At 41.9% G+C, this 22939-nt stretch overlaps 1 protein-coding gene across 5 annotated transcripts in view; it reads right to left on the minus strand.

Moving 5' to 3' along the window:
- The window catches only part of ZFAT (zinc finger and AT-hook domain containing), a 104178-nt gene that overhangs the window by 65986 nt on the left and 15253 nt on the right, over window positions 1-22939 (minus strand). For 3 of the 5 annotated variants that reach the window (XM_088675986.1, XM_088675988.1, XM_088675987.1), the window contains one exon: window positions 3108-3278. In XM_088675986.1, the coding sequence (XP_088532112.1) occupies window positions 3108-3261 (154 nt within the window). In that variant the 5' untranslated portion in view covers window positions 3262-3278. Of the gene's footprint in view, window positions 1-3107; window positions 3279-3658; window positions 3783-7973; window positions 8298-22939 lie in introns of those variants that run through there. The other 2 variants (XM_035124522.3, XM_088675989.1) reach the window with 2 other exon arrangements.

A 22939-nucleotide genomic window follows, 5' to 3' on the forward strand; every position in this document is an offset into this window, starting at 1 on the left:
GTGCCATGTAATAATTATGTAATTGTGTAAATTCTTTAACAGGCATGCATTGGGAAAAGGGGGAGGGGAGATTAAATGCTGTTGCTGCAGCAGAAGAGCAAAACCGTGGCTACTGTGCGGGGAAAACACCCCTACATTTTCATTATTCCCTTGAGATGTGCCTAACATGTGCTTGGATTTCTAGAGCACTGAGCTTCATTAATTATTTGATATAGATTCAGAATACATAGGGGAAAGTGTCAGGGGTGGGGGTGGGGAATGGAGGTACAGTCATAACAAGCTGTACCACAATTCACACATACACAAAGGGGAAAGTAAGGTTGCCGTTTAAAAAAATTAAAAAAACAACAGCACAAAATCACTCTTATCAGGCGATGGTGGTAGGTGTAACATTTAGCTAGCTGATTTGCATCTAAGAATAGATTGCAAGCCTGCTGATTTTACCTTCATAGAACCCTTGATAGTTTTGAGCGCTTCAAAAACAATAACTCTAATCAATGATGGCCGCACAAAGTCTTGATACCCCGAGGAGCAGGACTTCACAAAACACACAGAAAGATCTGAAGATTATTTCCCCGCCTTGGGTGGGTGGGGAGATAGCTCAAGACGACACATTAAAATTCCATAGCAAAAACTACACATGCTCTTTTCCTTCCATCATATAACAAATTAGACACTGTGGAAGCAAGCTGGCATCACTGCTTGAAGGTAAGATTTTCAAGCAGTAAATGATTGGCCCATCACACGATGGCTTTTGCCATACAAGGAGATCACAACTCAAGTGAAATAATCCAAGACATTTGGGGGGGGGTCACCCAACCTCCATGTGTTGGATGTTCACTGGAGATTAGAACAGAGCCTACATGTCTCGTAATCCCCAAATGAATGTGTGGGGGTCAGAAAATAGACACCACTCCCTTTAAAAAAAGAATGCCCGAAAAGGGTAACAAATTAGAAATATTTTGTGAGTTACCATATCTGCAATTACCACACATGCAAACAAATAGCCAGTTAATTCAATGAGCAACAGAACTGAATTTGGTCTATACATCAAGCCCTAGCTATGTGCTGGAAGGTATTTTTAATTTATTAATTTATTATAGCCATCCTGGTTGACTTATAAACAAGAAAATATTTTAAAAATGCAATATAATTAAAGGGTGATATCCATTGTTAGTCACATCAAGAGTCCAACCACTGAAATAACAGAAATTAAGCTACTTAAATGGGTTGGCTCCGAGTCTGGGTAACATTGGATATCACCCAAAATCAACAATAAGCAATAATAGATGCGTCTTCCAGTACACTGACCCCTGAGCCTTGGTATCATTTATACAATAATGCAGGTGTGTAAAAAACAAAAAAACCCAGATTGTCTGTGCCAAGAAAGAACTGCCTGTAGACGACTGAGCAGAACAGCTTTGCAAATGTGGGTCCTTCCCTCTTTTTCTAGGCCACAGATGGCTTAGCTGGTAACTTTTGTAAAATCCAGTTGCCAAACTGGGCTTAGGAAGCCTTCATAATGACTTCAAGCCTGAAATCCTTTATCATCAAGGGCAATGTTGTTGTTAAAAATGAAGAGAAGTTGAAAATGTCACCCTATTTAGGTGGTGGAGTTGACGTCGTCATCAGCAAAGTTGCTCAACCTTTGCTGCATGGTTTGTGGTTGTTGTTGTTTTGCTTAATAGCACCAGTGTTAATTTTCCATTATAAATTATGAATAGTCCTTGTTCTGTCTTTGCATAAAAATGAATCACAGGGAGAGATTTTTTTTGTGCAAATACCAACATAACATCCAGGCAATCAGCTTGTCAAATGACTGCAGAGTTTTATTTATTTTTTGTTGCACTGGTGGCTTTCCAAAGAAAAGCCTGAATTTTCCCACTCATTGGTAGTTAGGCACAAAGTACAGCTTTCAGAAAGATGTGTCGGTTATCAAGCAAATGAGCCGCGGCCACAACTCCTGCCACTTGAATGTGATAGCTACCATCACAAAGAAAGCCTCCACGTTGCTGCCATTTATTTCCAGTGGTGACGTTCACAGGAGGGCATCATGCCACATTGTGAGCCATGCTAGATGTTACAGCTGCAGTACTGTCTCCTTGCCAGATGGGAGTTTGGTCCCCCCCCCCGTAATGGCCGCCTTGCATCAAGATATAATGGCACCCACATTAAGGGGGCTGAAGTCTGTCTGGAGACACTGACTTCTCATCCGGACACACCCAAATGATTCCAGACCTGGAGAAGGTAGCCTCCCATTGCTTCACTCAGCATTCAGCAATCCAGCTACTACGACTAGCCAGCAGGCAGGCAGGTTCATGTGTGACACTCAACCATGGAGTGCAAATGCAGTGATGGCCAAACTTGGCCCTCCAGCTGTTTTTGGACTACAACTCCCATCATCCCTAGCTAACAGGACCAGTGATCAGGGATGATGGGAATTGTAGTTTCAAAAAAGCTGGAGGTCCAAGTTTGGCCATCACTGAGCTAGAGCATCCTCTGGAAAGGTACCCAAACCACAGCATCTGGCCTCCCAACGACCTGATCTCTTCATGGTTGTGATGCCATGATCGCTGCAGGCTGTATGGGAGGATGATTCAGCCGCAACTGGGAAGGGAGAGAAAGCAGGATAACGGGGTGTTGGGGGATTGTGGGATGAATGTGAATTGAAAGGTGATGGATTGGGTGTGTGCTTGTTCGTGAACAGGGGTGTGGAACAGTTAGTGCAGCTGTGTGTGGTTTCATGCACATACACACACAAAGCTGAGTCTGTGAAGTTGCTTAATTAAGGCATCTTTTCTTTTACGATAAGGAAGGGGGGTAGCTCAACATATGAAGTTGCAGACATTAAGCAAATATTATAATTCATGAAACAAACAAATCCTCTGGCAGACTCATGAAACCATCAAAGCTTTCCATGCCTTATGCAGAGACATTTAATCACTGCAGTTGGAAGCGTTCATGAATTAGGCAAAAGACTTTCCTGCTGTCATGAATTAAACAGAGGATCTGGTCGTTTTTTGAGGTCGAAGCAATTTTATAAATTTAACATAACACAAAGAACAGCAGTAATAATTATTTGCATCCTTGCCGACTGCTGGCGGTACCTTCTCCATTTTTATTTAGATTTGCCGGCGTCGCAAGAGGTCTGAGAGGAATAACGATGTCATCCACCTTAATCCCTTCTTCGGAATGCTTCTCGGAGACATGAGACAGCAGTTGTGACTGGTTCGGGGAAAATAAGTTACAGAGCTTGCACATGTAGATGGATCTGTTTCCTGGAAAATATAACATAAATGAAAGTGGGTTATTAACTTCTTTTCCCATTTTAACAGTTAATCTGAAAAAAGGAAACCCATGAAATTATTCAAGTCAAGATATTTTTTTGTTGTTAATTTGGTTTGATCGCCGGGAAGCAACACATAGTGGTTGCTACGTTACTCCCCCACCCCAGTACAAAGCCCAGAGTTTTTCACTGTCACTCTGCTTGCACTCATAGTTCCATAAAAAGTGGGAACTGGAGGCATGCAGGGTGCCCTGGATAGCAGCCTAATTGCCAATAGAAAGGAATAAAAAAGCATCTAGATTAACCATTGGCACATGGCGCACCTTGCTGGAGTGCGCATTTGTACTCTTCCTGTAGGTTAACACCACCTACCAGAGCAGTTGAAATGCTGATGAACATCCCTTTTCACTACACCATGCACGATTCACATAATGCTATGCCCACGGAACACATAAAATTTGGTTATCTCGTGCTGTTGGATCATGAGCGCCATGTACGCTCTTTTGGCTCTTATCTCTCTGTGACAGTAAGGGAAAGAATATGCTTTCCGGACCGGCCTTACAGTTTGGCAGAGTGTGGAACGTGCCTCAAGTGGCTGAATTTGGGCAAGAAGAAAAACAAGCAGATCGTTAGTTAATTAATTAGATCGCTACCCGATTATGACTGCCCACTTGCACTACAGATTCCTGCTTGTGCAATGGGACTTTCCTCCTCACTGTAGCTCCACGCGTACCCAAATCTGCTCCAGAAGGACCCCTCCCTAAAACAGATTTTAGGAGCATGACTGCAGCCAGGAAATAGGGAGGCGCTGCTGCACAAGAACAAACCTGATCACACAACACTGGATGTCACCCTTCATTATTATTGTAATTTTTACTCCCAGGGTGATATGATTGTGGGATCATCTCCTTGGGTAGCAAAATAGCTCTGCTGGCCTTTGGATACTACAGCGTTGACTTGGTGGACCCAACCACTTTCTGTTCTACCTCAAGCAACAAAATATATCAGTTTTACTTTCCACACTTGACATGCTGTACTCGCATATTCTGCAATCAGGCACCCTTAAAATTAAAGCATAGACAAGAGAACACATGGCCTTCCAGATGTTTATTATTATTACTATTATTATTATTATTATTATTATTTATATGCCGCCGATCTGACTAGGTTGTCTCAGCCACTCTGGCAGGCTTCCAACAAGTTATCAAACCACAGTAAAACACCAAACATTAAAAACTTCCCTGTACAGGGCTGCCTTCAGATGTCTTTGGGAAGTCATATACTGTTATTGTTTATCTCTCTGACATCTAACGGGAGGGCATTCCACAGGTCAGGCGCCACTACCAAGGAGACCCTCTGCTTAGTTCCCTGTAACTTTACTTCTTGCAATGAGGGAAGCACCAGAAGGCACTCAGAGTTGGACCTCAGTGTCCAGGTTGAATAATTGGAGTGGAGATCTTCCTTCAGATATACAGGACCGAAGAATTAAAATCCCATTAAACAAGAATAAAGCTTGCAGATCTGAACTACGGTACCTAGCTCGGATTTAGCAACACTTATCTTACAAGTGCCAAGAAGTTAGGTGCTATAATGTACTGTGGTTTAGTTGAGCGAACTTCACGCTTGCAAACCAATTCCCTGCCCGTAAAGACAGAATGATAATGAACAGCTTCTCATATTGGTTGCAAGGATGAATGGAACTGGAGAGGGAAATCACACAGCACACTGTATAAATAATTACTAATAATAATAAGGCTGCCGCCGATCCCTGTAGCAGCTGAACAGATATGCAACGGGTAATTGATAAATCAGTTGATAATTAGGCTGGGAATCAACAGGACAATAACAGAAACAGCCACTTAAGGGCAAAGAATCAAATAAACAATATTCCAAATTAAGCATGAATGGAATTGATGAGGAGGCAGTGGGTAATTAACTAGGAGGGGAAGTCAACAGAGCAATTAATTAGACAATGAATAAAATATGCAGAGAATCAAAGAAGCTGTTAATCGGCTAAATATGCAGGTAGACCATGAGCAGAACGACAGTGGAATTATTCAGCTTGCTGCACACAAACTTCTCCTACCAACCTAAAAGCTAATTTATTTCAGGACCAGTTTATTTGACACAAAAGCATTGTGAAAATAAAAAATAATGAACTGTTGTCATTGTACCATTCAAAATGTTTTAGGGCTGCAACTCTAACAGCTAGCAAGTTAAGAGTGGCATCCAGCTGCCGGTTTTGAAAGAGCCTCGTTCTGCGTGCAAACAGCAACCTCTAGCAGCCGCTTGCAGCAGCTGCAACACAGAACTCAAGACCAGAGGTAGACTCATATGTTATTCAAAGGAGGGCTGATCCAAATAGAGGGGGGAAAGGAAGGGGGGCAAAAATATTTTCAGCAGCATTGACAAAACATCTCCTTCAGAAGTCTTTTGTCGTTTTTCTTCATGAGGTGGAACAAAAAGAGGACAGTTCAAAGAAAGAACTTGCAGCAGCGGTGTAATGGAAGTTACAAAAGTCATCCCCAAAGCCCAAAAGGCAACAGGCTAGGATTAGGTAGAGGAAATGGCAGCAAAACCAGGAGATCAAACAGGAAAAAGCTATCCTGTTTCTCCGAAAATAAGACGTAGCCATAAAATAAGCCATAGCAGGATTTTTAAGCATTCAAGGAATATATTATTTTCGGAGAAACACGGTATAGCAGAAATGCAAGAAGGACAGAGGCATCATAAACGGAAGTTCTAAATACATAGAAATGGAAATTTGCAATTTCTAAACTTCTAAAGCTCAAGGTGCCAGGTACTCAAAAGGGTGCCTAGTAGGTCTTCCTGCTTTGAACCCTTGCATGTCTTTACTACATGCAGAGGTTTATGGAAAGAAACCCAAGAACAGATAGAATCATAGAAACGTGGAGTTAGAAGGGAACACAAGGGCCATCTAGCCCAACCCTCTGCAATGCATACAGTAAATATTTTGCTCAACGTGGGGCTCAAACCCACGACTCTGAGATTAAGAGTTTCATGCTCTACCAACAGTGCTACCCCATAGTTACTCAGAAGAATGCCCCACTTAATTACTATGGACTTACTCTCAGGTAAACGTGTGCAGGACTGCATCTTAAATGGAATCTATTTGCCTGTGCAAGAACTCATTTTAGTAGTGATATACTATCTAGGAGTCCGCATAATTTTGAGAATAACCCCCAGTGTAACAACTCAGAAGTTAGGCACTGGGTTAGAACAAAAGAAGATTCCACCTAAACATTAGGAAGAACTTCCTAACAGTAAGAGCTGTTTGGCAGTGGAATTTGCTGCCAAGGAGTGTGGTGGAGTCTCCTTCTTTGGAGGTCTTTAAGCAGAGGCTTGACAGGCATATGTCAAGAATGCTTTGGTGGCGTTTCCTGCTTGGCAGGGGGTTGGACTGGATGGCCCTTGTGGTCTCTTCCAACTCTATGATTCTATGAAAAGGTTTAGATCCCTGTTATTTGTGGCAATCCACAACAAATCAATTTCAATGACAAAGGCTATTTTAATGTTTAATAGATTATTTTATTTCATTTTTCTGTTGTAAGCCGCCCAGAGTGGCTGGGGAATAAATAATAAATTATTATTATTTACAGGTAGGTAGCCGTGTTGGTCTGAGTCGAAGCAAAATAAAAAAATTTCTTCAGTAGCACCTTAAAGACCAACTAAGTTTATATTTTGGTAAGAGCTTTCGTGTGCAAGCACACTTCTTCAGATACCAAGTGTGCTTGCACACGAAAGCTCATACCAAAATATAAACTTAGTTGGTCTTATTATTATTTATTATTAAAGCTTTTTCAAAATGCAAGGACATGAAGCATGGAACTCCTGAGTAAGCAGGTGCATTGTTTTGTACATTCTGGATACCCCATGATCATATTATGAAGCAGTTGCGTTTTACGTTATAAATCCAGCACTGCTAGTTTTTGTTTTTCCTTTCCAATGTATTTTTTATCAATAAAAAAAATTAGGTGGGGTGCGAGCAAATGTGGCCCATAGGGCATAGAACCACTGGTCTAGGAAAAGTGGAAATGAACTTCTTTTCTTTCTCTCTCTCCCCCCCCCCCCTTTGAACGTCTGGGGCATTTAAAAGCAGGATGGGCAGCTTGGGTTAAGGTTTTCGACGGGACAGTTTGGGGCAGGTAAAAAGCAGCGTTTCCTTCACTCGGTGCCACAGTTAGGCTTCTCTGTTCCATTAACGAGGTTTCCCGTTCCAAGGCCTCGGCGGCTCAATAGGTAGATCACGGGACTCTCAAAACCAAGGGTCGTGGGTTCGAGACCCGCGTCTGGGCAAAACATAGGTGGGCCCGGCAGGAAGGGCGTGGCGCTTCCATTCTGAAAGGAGGATACCGGGCAGCTTCGCTCTCCTTAAGAAAATGTCGCTTTCTCCGCCCTGAGGAAACACAGCCAACCAGGCGCGTTTGCGAACCGAGAGGACCAGACGCACGCGCAAGCGCACACGTACATTTCCGGCCCCGACACGGCCGACGCCATGCCGGCCCACTAACTGAACCGGAAGTACCAGTGACTACACCACCCGCTCGGGACTCTCGCGCCACGTCCCGTCAGGCCCCGCGCGGGGGCTGAATACCTCCGCCGACGCGACGCCTCGACGCGATTTCCGTATACATTAAAAAGGGCCCCCTTCGGAGCCCCCACTCACCTGCCGACGAAGCTTCCATGGTGGTAATAAAAACTGTAGAATTAAAAAAAAAAAAAGAACTAGCACTTTCGTCCCCTCAGGAGGAGCGCCGTCACCATAATCCGCTCTCAAATTCGTCTGTTACCGAGGGGCGCTAACGTTTTGTTAAAAATAAATACGTATCTATACACGCGCGCGCATTATTAAGGTGTTATTATTATTAAAACGGCGGCGTGCAGGGAAAAGGTTATAGTGAAAGGTTATTATCTCGGCAGGGAAAAGGTTATGGCGAATCTGCCGTGTCCGACATGGCGGCTTCCTTCGTCTTCCTCGAGTGACGTAGCGGGAGGGAGGCGGGGGTGAAACGCTCCCCCGTTGGGCAGGTCCGGGCACGCGCCCAGGCGGGCCTGAGCGGCCGTTGGACAACGCGCGCAAGCTTCCCCTCCTCTGATTGGCCGGCCCCAGTCCCTCCCACCCTGCTTAGGCCGCATGCGTTGTTGCCCTGGTCTGCGAGCTTTTTGTAGTACAGTACTGTAAGTCCTCCTGGCTGCGGTAGTAGACGTTACCCTAGGAAACTATTTTTTTAAATAAAAAAATTATATTATATTATGCAGGTTCAGATTCAGGGTTGTATCGCTGATTGGTTAATCTAGAATATTGCTCCTCTCCCCCCTTTAACCGGGCAGTTTCATTTTATTTTCAATTATTGCTGGGTCGAGATTTGCAGGGGGGAGGTGGTGCTGGTCTATTGCCTCCCAGCTGGTGGGTTGTGGCCTGATCTAAGCTGAACCACGGCAGGGGAAATTGCCACCATAGAAATATATTTTATATCTGTCGTTCTTGCTGTACCAGATCTAAATCTCATGCCGCCATACGTTCGTTAGTCTGCATGCTGCCACAGCCAGCTATTTATAATTTTTATTACATTTTCTGTTTTACAATTTAAAATACTCCCTTAAAGAACCTTAAAATATCAATGGCTCCCCTTCTCTTTCCATGGTTCATTTTGCATATCATAAATCTCTGCATATTTTACAAAAAACTAAACTATTCAGCATTCCATTATTGCATCCAGCCAACGTTTTCAGGTGTACATAATTTCCCCCATATATTCAATAAACGTTTTCCAATCTTTTCTAAACATATGTTGTTCTCTTATTCTATATGTTTAGTCTGCAACTAAAGAAGAATGGCAACTTAAGATGACAGAGTATGTGCAGCTTGCAGACTTAACATAAAGAATAAGGGCAGCTGATTTCTCTTGAGAGTGTGAAAGGGAGTAACATGTCCCTAAAGCCATCACTGGCGTCATACTCCCTTTCTGGCTCAATTCAACGTACTGGTTATATATGCTTTAAAGACCTTAACTGGGCCAGGTTACCTGTTCTCAGAGCCACCTCAGGTCATTCATAAAGCACCACGGATGTGGCCTTTTCTAAGATGTTGCCACAACTCTAGAGCACTCTCCTGCTGTCAACACGTCCACCTTGCTTTTTTATGTGTCTTTAAACAGAAATAGAAGGCGCTCCTTATTTTGTCAGGCTTTTAATAGGCAACACCTAGTTTCATTTCTGTGTTAACATTTTTTTACTGTTAGGGAACTATACGGCATATTCTTTTGTTACTGCTTTTAGAAATGGTTTGCTAGACTTTCAGAGGTTATATAACGTGGTTTTATGAGTATGTTGTCCACCACCCTCTGGGCACTTTTAGAAGAGCAGACTGTAAGAATGGCTGCTGTGACACACCTGTATAATCTAAAAACAGAATATGCTCCTTGCTCAAGGGGCAAGGTAAAGGTAAAGGGACCCCTGACCATTAGGTCCAGTCGTGACTGACTCTGGGGTTGCGGCGCTCAGCTCGCATTATTGGCCAAGGGTACAGCTTCCAGGTCATGTGGCCAGCATGACAAAGCCGCTTCTGGCGAACCAGAGTAGCACACGGAAACGGCATTTACCTTCCCACCAGAGCGGTACCTATTTATCTACTTGCACTTTGACGTGCTTTTGAACTGCTAGGTTGGCAGGAGCTGGGACCGAGCAACGGGAGCTCACCCCATCACAGGGATTCGAACCGCCGACCTTATGATCGGCAAGCTCTAGGCTCTGTGGTTTATCCCACAGCGCCACCTGCGTCCCTGCTCAAGGGGCAAACACATCATTAATAGCCAGCCATTTTTTCTTTCATTGTGATTCTACCCACCCTCTCAAGGGGAAAGGACAGGGTTTTCCAATGTTATACAAGAGATGGGGAACCCATTCCCCTGCAGTTTCTAAATCAGTATGACATCACAGTCTTTGTGGCTCTCCCAGCATAGGTCAGGCGATTATGCTCCCAGGAGAGCAAAAAAATTACTTGCATATTGGATTCATCAAGTGACAGTTCTGCTTAAAGCTGATTTATAAATAAAATCTGTCAAGAAAATGGGGCTAGAATCTTGTTTATGCCCCATAAGAGGGGAAATAGGCTTGATTTCTGAGCAACGGGGTATAGGGAAAATTTCCCTCATATTATGGACAGTATTTCCCTCTTGTCTTGCAGGGGAAACACCCTGTGTACAGCTTAACAAAAACACTTCCAAATACAATAACCTTTGCTCATTTTAATGTCTTGCATTAAAACAGCCATCAGTATCAAACATCTTCAGAAGAGGTCAAGACGTTTTGAAGATTGAAGGCAAAATCCACATGGCATCGCCTAGTGTTTAAGACATTCTTCCCTGTTCAGCAGTACTCAAAGTTCATCATTTTAAGCATCTTCTTCACTACACTGCAATACTGTTGACTCTTTATATTCTATTAAGAACTGCTCCTTTGCAAAATGCAGGAGGAATGTTTCCAAGTTTGAATGCATTCATGCTCATGCAAGAAATGTTTTAGAGAAATGGCAGATACCTGGTTGGAGGCAAGGCAGAAACCCCATTTTTGGACTAGAGCAGCATTTTGTTAATCATGCTCCAAAAGGAACAAAAATATCATGCTATTAGAAGTTTAGCAATAATAGTAGAATGGGATTCAAATAATATATAATGCACTAAAACTGCCACCCCCCCCCCATACAAGCAAATGATCTTAAGAGCAAGATGAGAGAAAAAGGAAAAGGAAAGATCAGATGGGATGAGAAAGAGTGAACAGATTTCTGTTAATAGGGTACTTGAGTGTAAAAACAGATGGATGTCAAGAGAAATGAATAGCTGCGTCTCCTGCCGTAAGCAGAATTAAGGTCCTAATTAAAAAAAAAAGCAGACATGGTGTTGTATAGAAGAAATATGCACTGGAATTAAATATGTCATAAATGCCATCTCCATCTGCCTTCCATGCTTCCTGAGCAAGAGACCCACTCCTATTTATGTTTTTTTTAAGGGATTTGGGGATCTTTTCTAGAAATTTGGTCAATTTCCTATCTTCTTGGCAGACAGTAACCTTTATTTTCTCAAGTAACCTTAAATAAGCAGTAGCTGAAATCAGTGTGCTAGGCTTTACTCCAGCATACTGACACTAGGTAGTGAAACTTGCTTCTGGGTAAACATGCTTAATATTGCATTATCGTTGTTTAGTCGTATAGTCGTGTCTGACTCTTCGCGACCCCATGGACCATAGCACGCCAGGCACTCCTGTCTTCCACTGCCTCCCGCAGTTTGGTCAAACTCATGTTCGTAGCTTCAAGAACACTGTCCAACCATCTTGTCCTCTGTCGTCCCCTTCTCCTTGTGCCCTCAATCTTTCCCAACATCAGGGTCTTTTCCAGGGAGTCTTCTCATGAGGTGGCCAAAGTATTGGAGCCTCAGCTTCATGATCTGTCCTTCCAGTGAGCACTCGGGGCTGATTTCCTTCAGAATGGATAGGTTTGATCTTCTTGCAGTCCATGGGACTCTCAAGAGTCTCCTCCAGCACCATAATTCAAAAGCATCAATTCTTCGGCAATTCTCCGTATAGTTAAAGCTATGGTTTTCCCAGTAGTGATGTATGGAAGTGAGAGCTGGACCATAAAGAAGGCTGATCGCTGAAGAATTGATGCTTTTGAATTATGGTGCTGGAGGAGACTCTTGAGAGTCCCATGGACTGCAAGAAGATCAAACCTATCCATTCTGAAGGAAATCAGCCCTGAGTGCTCACTGGAAGGACAGATCGTGAAGTTGAGGCTCCAATACTTTGGCCACCTCATGAGAAGAGAAGAATCCTTGGAAAAGACCTTGATGTTGGGGAAGATGGAGGGCATTAGGAGAAGGGGACGACAGAGGATGAGATGGTTGGACAGTGTTCTCGAAGCTACCAACATGAGTTTGACCAAACTGCGGGAGGCAGTGGAAGACAGGAGTGCCTGGCGTGCTATGGCCCATGGGGTCACGAAGAGTCGGACACGACTAAACGACTAAACAACGACAACAACTTACTATTAACATTCTGTTTGTTTTGTTTTAAAAAGAAATGAGCGATTTTGAGGAAGAAGTGTACCACATTTCAGGAGAGGAAGTGTGACGCTTCCTCAAAAGCACGGGCCCTAATAAATCTAGTCCTGAAGCATCAGCCAGAGAAAAGTACAATGTGCCAATATATATATAGTAAGCACAACTTAAAGACAGTTGTGACTGTATGAACATTGCACACGAGAGCGAAGCGTGTACTATACATTCCACATTTCCCAGAGTGGAACTGTTCCAATGGGCTTAGGCTGTAATACACGGAATTAAGTGTAACTCAAAAGCCACAGAGAGGTTGGGGGGAAATCAACTAAGATGTTTCCCCTGTCTTTCTCCAGACAGAGATCATCATACCAGGTGACCAAAGTAGTTTCTATGCCAAAACCAGGCCGAAACCCCAACTGAAATGTATCCAGAAAATCAGTTTCCTCTAAGAACACCTGGATCTGGTCCACAACCACCCACTCAAGAAACTTGCCCAAGGGGATATTGGTAACTGGCTGGTAATTACTTAGATATTCCAAATCCAGTGAGGGTTTCTCTTTTTATGTTTTTTTTAAAAAAATTACTGATAATTATTTTACCGCTGCCTCCCTCAAGCAAGCAGGGACCATCCTTCTCACAGGGAGGCATTAATCTCCCTGGCCCAGCCAGCTGCTCCCTCACTAGTTTTTATCAACCAAGAGGTGCAAGGAGCCAGAGTGCAAGTGCTCACCTTGACCCATCCAAGCACCTAGTCCACGTCTTTGAGCCTTACTAACGGAAATTCATCCAACACAACAGGACTAGACAATGCTCTGGGCACCTCTCAAGATTCATCTACTGTAACGGGGGTCAAGGTCCTGGCAGACGCAGGCAATTTTATCCTTAAAGTACTTTGCGAACAAGTCACCATCGGTAGAAACCCAGGAAAATTAAGAAACCCGGTATTCTAGTCTAACTGTGACTGGGCAGTAATGTGCCTACCAAGAAGGAAATAGTAGCAACAAATACTGTTGTTGTTTTTTTAAAAAATGTTTTTATTGAAAAAAATCTCCAGAAGTAACAAAAAATACATTCAGTGTTGCTGTTTTAAAATTGTACAATCCTACAAACCAATTACAGCCAGTTTTTTGTTGTAGACATTTTTTGTTGTAGACAGTGTAACTCAGGTTTTATTTTATACACCCCACCCAAATGTTTAATATAAACATTGACACCTGGGCTCACTATCTTGTGAGCTACGTTAGGCTAAGCTAGTGGCCCAAAAAAGTTATTCTAGGGAGATTAACACCACCATCAGTTGTTTTCATATATTTAAGTACAAGAGAAGGCTAAAATAAATAAATAAACCAGCTTGCTTTTTTCAGAGCAGAATGTCATATGGGTATTCATGCATGCCCTTTTTTTCAGCTTCAGACCCTGCTAAACCATTCCAAATTCTCAGTACAACAAAACCAGCTTATAACTTGAATGTAAATAAGTGACCAACCAGTCTAAAATTTTACATCCAGAATATTTATTTATTTATGCAAGAGATAGCTGGGCATTGTCCAAGAGAGAAACAAACTTCCAATATTCTCAAGATCTGTAATAAAAAGGCAGTGCTTAAAACCTTACAGAGGTATATATCACTCTTATTTAGTTATCTTGCATCAGCACAGGATCAATACAGCAGTCAAGAGGAAATTCAGCCACACAGGCGTTCAGCATCTCTGTGGGGCTGGACAGCTCCTGAGATAAACAATCCCCAAGAACAGATTAAATAAGTGGACGAGGGGCACCCACCCACTCCCCGTTAGAGGCAAGACGAAAGCTGGAAGGTTGCCCGGGGGGGGGGGGAGAGGAGAACAAAATGCAGGTGGGTGTGATCAGCAACCCACCTATAAAAACTCGTGCAGCATTAGAGGCTAAAGATCTTGGGCATTCGTTGTCAGACAGGGTAAACCTTGGGGTTCACAAATAAAATTGCATCCAGATGGGCCCAGCTTTATTATTAGTATTTTACAAAATTAGGATATGCCTCTTCAAAGCCACCTCCTTCTCATGATTGAGCTATATACTGTTCCCATACAGTACAGTGGTACCTTGGTTTATGAACACAATTGGTTCCGGAAGTCTGTTCATAAACTGAAGCGTTCATAAACTGAAGCGAACTTTCCCATTGAAAGTAATGGAAAGTGGATTAATCCATTCCAGATGGGTCCATGGAGTACTTAAACTGAAGCGTTCATAAACTGAAGCGAACTTTCCCATTGAAAGTAATGGAAAGTGAATTAATCCGTTCCAGATGGGTCCGCGGCGTTCATAAACCGAAAATTCATAAACCGAGGTGTTCATAAACCGAGGTTCCACTGTACTCCTAACCACCTTATCTCAGGCACAAAATGCCTATACCGTAGATTGTGCTCTCTGCCAGCCTGTATACCACCAGGAATCCGCTTTAAGGAGCAGAAATTAATTACTTATTTGATTTTTGTCCAGCTCTTCTTCCTGAAGCTTAGGGTGGCAACATTTTAATAAATGTGGGAATCCTACTTTTTAAAAAAGGCACCCTGCTTTAAAAAAGGCACCCAGCAGTTTTCACCCCCCCCCCTATATACACACGTACACAGTTAAAAGCAAAAACATTTCTATAGGATTGTCATCTTATTTTGTATCTACTATCAGAGCCACTTATGTGTCACTACTTTTGCACTTGCTGCTGCACCAGGGTTCTGAAGCCAGAAAAATGCTGCCTCAGTCAAGCTGGCAAGGTCACCCAATGGCACTTCCTAGCCCTTGACAGCCAGAACAGACAGCGGCATTGACTGCCTGGCACACTCTTCTGAGAAAGGAGGTTTCTCTTTAATACAGCTGACAAGACTTAATAAGGCTGTGCATCAATGCACTGCTGCATAAGGGAGAACAACTTCTCCTTACTTACCGCAACCTGTTGACACTTTCTGCCCCTCCTCCTATGCCACCTGGAGCTATGTGTCAAAGGTGGCAAAACTTGTTCTGCCGGATGCCGAACCTTCTGGGGAAATCACAGTTTACAGCTGCAAGGCAGTTTAAATCACATTGCTTGCTCCTGTATTTTACAGGAACCTCAGAATAGAAAAGGGACCTTCGTGCCACTAACTCTTTCAGACTAAAAGGCCTGCCAGCTTCAACGAGGAGCGACTTAAGGTCATAAATATATTCAGCACACCCTCTACAAATGCTGCTGGCTTTGTAAAACTTAATGGTAGAAAACCCAAGTTCAGACAAAAATGCACGAAGGGCAGGACAAATCTTTTCAACATGGCCACTGAATGAAGACTCACTGTGTTACTAAGTGGGTCTTCAACACTGCTATCACTACCATGGCAGGCCAAATAATATAGTTAGCGTGTTGTGACAACAAGGACATGAACCGGAACTATACCAAGGTCACACTGAAAATGCAACATATTTTGCACAGATATGGTATTCCACATACGTTGACTATGCAGTAAAGTATTTGGAATTGGTTTACAGCAGATGAAAGGAAAATTTTAAAAATAGGCCTTCAGCGTAGATCTTGAAGCAAACCACTGGCACAAAAGGTTGCTAGGGCAAATACACAGTATTAACACAAAACTGAAGACAAACTTTTTCATGGATTACCACTTTAACAGATAATTGGAGGTTGCATTTATTCAAATGAGGTGGAAATCAGCACAGTTGACAGTTGCCCTCTCCCACAGTCCATCCGGTTTCAGGGCTTGATTGTTCAGGAAGGCAGATTTTCCAAATCAGTTGAAGTAAACACCCACCTCTCAGCCGTTCCATCTGTTAGAGCTGAGTGTAGGATGTTTACATGAACTAAGAATCAGGGATAACAATGTGAACACAACAATGATGCACTTCAAAGGCTTCCATACCTCAATATTTCAAGATACCAGGTATGATGAATGCAATGGAGAGAATCAACATTACCCTCCACCCTTAATTCCCCCTTGCTCAAGCCAGAACTTTCGTTTTAAGGGAGTTAAAATCTCAACTAGGACACATTGCGTTTGAACAGCACATCTCTGTATAGTATTATTATTATTATTACCTTTCCTTTTTCTGTTAATGGTATGTTAAGTTTTTAATGTCCAAAGAACAAGCAAAAATGTAAAAATAAGGGAATAAAATAAGGGAATAAAAACCACGAGGCAATAAAAGCAAGCAGACAGTGGTCACACTATTCCATCATGATTATTGACATTCCCCTACGATCTCCCAGAAATCTGAATTTAAAGCATAGCTGAGGTGAAAATTAAAAGATTAATTGCTTGCACATTGCAGCAGGGATCCCAAGAGCAACTTAAGATGCATCCAAGAGTTTGGGTGATCTCAGTATGACTTTACTTTCATATCTCTAAACCGAGCATCCCTCTGCCATACTACAAATTGCTTTTAAAAGTCCCCTCAATTTTGTTTGCCATTTGAGTCAGTGATTCACCATTCATAAGAACAAGTTTCAAAGCCCCTTAGACACAGAACCATTTGCATACTTTATATGATCCCAACCAGCTTATGACACAAAGGCATTACAGTATAAATAAAAAAATTGTCCAGTAGCACCTCAGAGACCAATTAAGTAAGTTCTGGATATTAGCTTTTGTGTGTATGCACACTTCTTCAGATACCATCAGATACCACTTATTCAGATACACATCTGAAGAAGTGTGCATGCACATGAAAGCTTATACCCAGAACTACCTTAGTTGGTCTCTAAGGTGCTACTGGACAATCAATCAATCAACTTATTTTTTTATTTATTTCGACTGCATCAGACCAACATGGCTACGTACCTGAATCTACAAAGGCATTGTGTTTGCTTTCATGTGTGTACACAAGCACCTTGACGTAAGCTAGGAAAACTCATTGGTGGGTGAGGAGCTTGGTATATTGGTCTCGCCATCAATTTCTGCATAGTTAATAGATTCAGGTAGGTAGCTGTGTTGGTCTGACGCAGTCAAAATAAATTTAAAAATTGTCCAGTAGCACCTTAGAGACCACCTAAGTTTGTTCTAGGTAGAAGTGTACATGCTTATGATGTGAGCCAGAGAGCAAATGGAATGGCAAGATTTACACTCTAGTGCTGCCATGAAGGTAGGTGAAAATAAAATAAAAACAAAACAGGATAACAATATGGCCACTTCAGCTGGTAAGAGCATATGTGAGAGTAAATAAATCCACTTCAATCGCTTTGCCAAGAATGAAACATATTTTTAGAACTGTTCTAACAAGAGTATCTGAAAGGTAAGCATCATATTGATATTTAGACATCTGAAAGCGAGAACACTGAATAACTCTTGTTATTAGCAATCATGTCTAAATGCTTATTGTGGGTACCAGTAAGAAACAATCAGCTATTTTAAAAACTGCTGATTCAACACTTGCGATGCTTTACTTCTGACAAACAAGAACAAAGCATTTTCTATTGGTAATTAAAAATCCTAGTTGCTGGCCTGCTATATATAGTGGAGGAGTAAATATAAATGATGTAATCTAAAAAGGAGCCCGTAATGGCAGAAAACCGCAGTCTGTCCTTTCAGTGCATATTTGGCATTTAGGTGGGGAATAGCCTGTTCGAGCACATACACATGGGTGTCACATATGACATCACAAGGCTGTTGCGCAAAACAGGGTGCTTCCTGAGCACCCTGCATTTCTTCTCCCTTGCATTCCTGCCTTTTTAGATGGTTAACGTCAGATTTTATTACTCAGTTCCAAGCTTAACTTCCAGAGGCTTCACAAATATTATGCAAGCAGAAGTATAAAAAATATTCTCTAAGAGGCTTCTGATGGGATGCAGGGCAGTATATGTTTAAAATGGATAGGTAAAATATTACTAAATAATATGTATACCGCACCCCTTTGTATATGTGCGTTTGTGCAAAAGGGCAGGTTCTAAGGCAGAGAATGCAAAGAAGGTTTAGGAAAAATGAGGAAGGGGGGGAATGGGCAAGAGTGCATGCTTTGAATACAGAAGACCCCCATGTCCAAATCCCTGGCATCTATTTAAAAAGTGTTAAGACACCCCTCCATGCCTGTCAGCTTAAAATAATGTATCTTTATAATGGATCTTTTTCTTCCACCGTTGTTTATGAATAGCCGGTGGCAGCAAACATCTGACTGAAAGCTAAAGCTTCCAGCTTCCAGTCGGGGATGTTTACAGCTACAGACTACTTACTGTGCATCTGGAGCAAGGAAGCCACCTTTGAAAAGAAAAAGAAAAGTTAATCTTTTTAAAAAAAAAAACCCACCACCACGTTTCCATTATCTCCTTTGAACCATTTCATGGTACCAATTATGACAGCACTGCAATCCATCACCCTCGATAACACAGCAGTTAAGTCTTTGAGAAAGCACAGCAGTTAAGCGCTCAAAGACTAACGTTTAAGTTATGCAGAAAGGATCTCACTAAAAATATTTATGTAAGCAAAAGTGGGGTTTTGTTTTTTAAAAGAGGATTCGGCACCACCAATACAGCTGACAAGCTTCTGTTGAAGTGTTAGGAAACAGGTTTCAAAGCTTTCTCCAGTAGGAAGCAAGATGGGGCCAAAACCCCTGGCACAATCTTGAATTCCAGCTCTCGCTGATTATCCTAAGATTCACCTCTATATAGGGAAGTCTGGGAGCGAATGAACAAGTAGGAACCGAGAAACAAGAAGGAAACAAGGGACCACTTGCAAAGCTGTGGGAGGGATTTTGATAGGTGTGAAGCTCTGCTCACCTAACAACCGTGTGGTTGCAAGCAGCTTCACCTGTCAAATTTGGCCCATGAGGCTGATCCTGATTAGGACTTGGCCCACAAACCCAAAAAGGTTCCCCATCCCTAAAATAAAACCATCATTAGGTGTGCAAAAAACCCCTGCACTTCCCTCCAGTCATATATTTCAATTAAATTCCATGGACCATTGGAAAAAACTCTATTATTTCATAAAGCACAAGTGTTGGAAGGGACCCTGAGAGTCACATAGTCCTACCCCTTGTAATGCAGGATTCTCAGCTAGATCAGGGATGAGAGATGGCCACCTAAACTCTGCTCTAAAAACCTTCAATGAAGGAGTCCATAACCTCCCAAGGGAGACGGTTCTACCTGCTACTGAACAGCTCTTACTGTCAGAAACTTCTTTCTGATTAGTTGGAATCTCCTTTCTTGTAACTTGAATCCATTGGTTCAGGTACTAGTCTCCAGAGCAGGAGCTTGCTCCACCTTGCATGTGACAGCCCATGAGATATTCAATGGGTATCATGTCTCCTCTCAGTCTCCTCTTTAACTATACAATCAGGTGATGCAACGCTAAACCAGAGATGAGAAACCCATGGCCCTCTAGATTCCGTCCAACAATTCCTCCCGACATCCCTGACCACTGGAAATGTTGATGGTCCAGCAACATCTGAAGGCCACAGGCTTCTCACCTCCCGGCTAAACAACCCAACCCATGTGCTCTCAGATATAAACACTCAACATTCCTCAAATCAAACAAAGGTCCTGAATTTTTCAATAAAATAAAAATAAAAACTCTGGATACTTGAAATGGAAAATTTATTCTGATCACAAAAAGTGACACAATCCATTCATCAATGCTCCCCATCAATATTGCTCCACCAAATTTGAGGTGACACTTCAGAGGGAAGGATCAGAAGGGGATCAGCAGCGCCTTGGCTCACAGTCACTGACAGTAGTACGATCAAAGGAGTTAGCAAGAGGCATTCATCTGAACAGGTGTCAGGCAAGCAAATGAACCTTGTAAAAGACCAGGTGGGAACCAGCTGTTAATCCTGCATGCCCTATTTCAATAAGTATTCCGTCATTTGTTATTAGATTAGTTTGGCATGTTTGATTTAAATGACAGTCCTATAACTTGTATCCTTTTTAAAATTATCATTGCTAAACCTGTCAGGTAGAAGCGTCCTGTTAAATAATAGGAAATGACAACAGCAGTTCATTAAAAAAAAATACTCAAGTTTACAGATATCCATGGGTTATTCAGTAACGGCCAAAGAGTTGGGGGTAGGGGGAGAGAGAAAAGGGAAGATGCTCGGGGGAAATCCAGGTCATCTCTTTAGGCTTTACTCAACAACCCTTGGATACAAGTTATAGGACTGCCACTTAAGACAAACAAGCCAAACTTGTCCCCAAAATCACTGGGACATTTCTTCAAAAGTGCAAAAAAATGAGATAGTACAAGTTATCCACGAAAAGACACCTACCCAAAGAAATCTGGCACTTGAGTTAAGCATTTTCTAGGTGAGTGAACACATCTGCATGAACAGCAGGCTCACAAAGAAACACAGATGTGTACATTTTTTAAAAAAATAGAATGAGGAGACCAGAAGCAAATCATTTGCCATCTTCATATTTATAGATTGCTGGTGGTACACAAGTAGTTCTTGGTCAAGGTTGGACTGAGGAAACTACATGCAGTCTAATAAACTGACCTTTTATTTTATATATATATATATATATATATAATGACCAAGTGTAAAAAAGCAGGAATTATTTCCAAAAACACACTCTACCCAGTAATTCCACAACTAGAAATCTGGAAAGAAATGTGATATTTCATGGAGAGATAATCACATTGTATTTGACTAATTAGGCTGCTCTTAAAACTTTCTATGAGAAGCCACTATTAGAACTTTCTCCTTTCACACAAAGAAAAAATTTGCAGCAAACAGTAGATGCATGCAAGAAGCAGTTGTCATCACTTCTAGCAATCCTTTTTCATCATTAGGCCTGCAATCCTTGCACTCTGACACAATACCGTGTTTCTCATATTATAAGACATGTCTTATATTTATTTTTTCCTCAAAAAAACACACTATGGCTTATTTTCAAGGGATGTCTTATTTTTTTCCTCCTCCTCCTGCCGCGGCCGACATTGCTGCTGCGCCTATCACTATGTCTTATTTTCGGGGTATGGCTTATATTCCTTGAATGCTTAAAAATCCTGCTATGGCTTATTTTATGGGTATGTCTTAAAATATGAGAAACAGGGTAGTTAGATCCCACTATACCTAAGATGACTTACTTCTGAGATATTTTTATTGTTAACAGAGTCATCTTGTCTCAGCTGCACTGAACAATATGTGGAAAAGCAAGCTAGAATAGATAGATAGATAGATAGATAGATAGATAGATAGATAGATAGATAGATAGATAGATAGGAAGTCAGGTGTGTATATTTCATTAAGGGTCTCCCAAACACCCCCAGCCCCAACAATTCAAGCACTGGCCTTGAGCATGTAACGTGGCTTTTTCTTATTCAAAAGCATTTTTTCTTTGGTTTCCTTTTTTATTTTTCCTAACAGGTCACTCAAGAAGCAGTCCAAGTCTGCAGTTCTACTCATGGAACAGACTTCTGTGGGCACAACAGAATTTCCCCTACTGTGCTATCAGCTCAAAATCAGCTCCAGAGGGCTGGGGGACCCTCCAGATCAGATTTTGGAAGCACACAGACAAAGAAGAAGAAACAGAAGTCCCTGTGTGCAAGCAAGACTTAGCCCAGGCAGCACTCTGGAAAGAGGCCCTGGCTGCAATCCTGTGCACACTTTCTTAAGAGAAAGTCCCAGGGAACTTATTGACCCTTCCTTTCCAGTAAGCAGATATATTATTACACATTCTTCTTCCTATGTTATCTGTGGTAAACCATGTGTAAACTAATTAAATCTTTAGATAAAGTGTACATATTTCATTTTTTAAAGAAAGTCTAGGGAAAGTTCCTGCGTTAACAACTACAAACTGAAAATCTGGATAAAAATATTACACCCATTCATTAAATAGCTTTTTAAAATAACTATGAAACTGACATTTTGCCACCAATAGCAGGTGCAGCAGACAATCACAGAGGTGTGGTGGGGGCCCTCATTTTTGAGTGCGAAAGTATGTAATTTCAAAGACTTAATTATTTTTAATTACATAGTAGGCGATAAAGTGGCGTTCCAGAAATTAGATTTCTGCAAGAAAAATATGAGGCTATTTTGAGAACAGTTTGGGGCAACAAAATCTAAATGCAGAATGCAAGAGTAAAATGAAACAGAAGTTACAGCTGCCTATTCAAAAAGCAAAGACTCCTTCTCACATTAACTTCAGTGGTTGGACTGGATGATTCTCAGAGTCCCTTACAACTCTACAATTCTATGATTCTCTGACTGCTGTTTCTTCTTCCCAGTCTGAGACTAGTGACAGATATACCAGGTTCAATCAAGGCAAGGGGTTATGGAGGCTGGTCTGTTTGAAAGGGGCACACCACACTGCCATATTTCAGCCAGAACTGCCCACACATTCATTTTCAAAGAGGAAATAACTCCAAGATAGTGGTAGATCTCCCAACAGTAAACAAACATTCCACTGTTGCTGTTCTTATACAAATCTTACAACAGCAAGAACACTTGGAACAGGAGATCAGGTGCAAGCCTACCATTGAAAGGAACATCTAATTTTTTGGGGGGTGGGGGTTACGATGCACTTGGGAGAAATTCTATGCTTGCTCCTTGCAAGTAGTCTTGCTTCTGAATGGGGTTTGGATCTGCCATAATTTTATGCCATCTTGTTTTACGCCAGCTTCTTGTGTATAGGATT

Source organism: Zootoca vivipara, chromosome 8 (genome assembly GCF_965207765.1).
Source record: "Zootoca vivipara chromosome 8, rZooViv2.hap1.1, whole genome shotgun sequence".
NCBI lineage: Eukaryota > Metazoa > Chordata > Lepidosauria > Squamata > Lacertidae > Zootoca > Zootoca vivipara.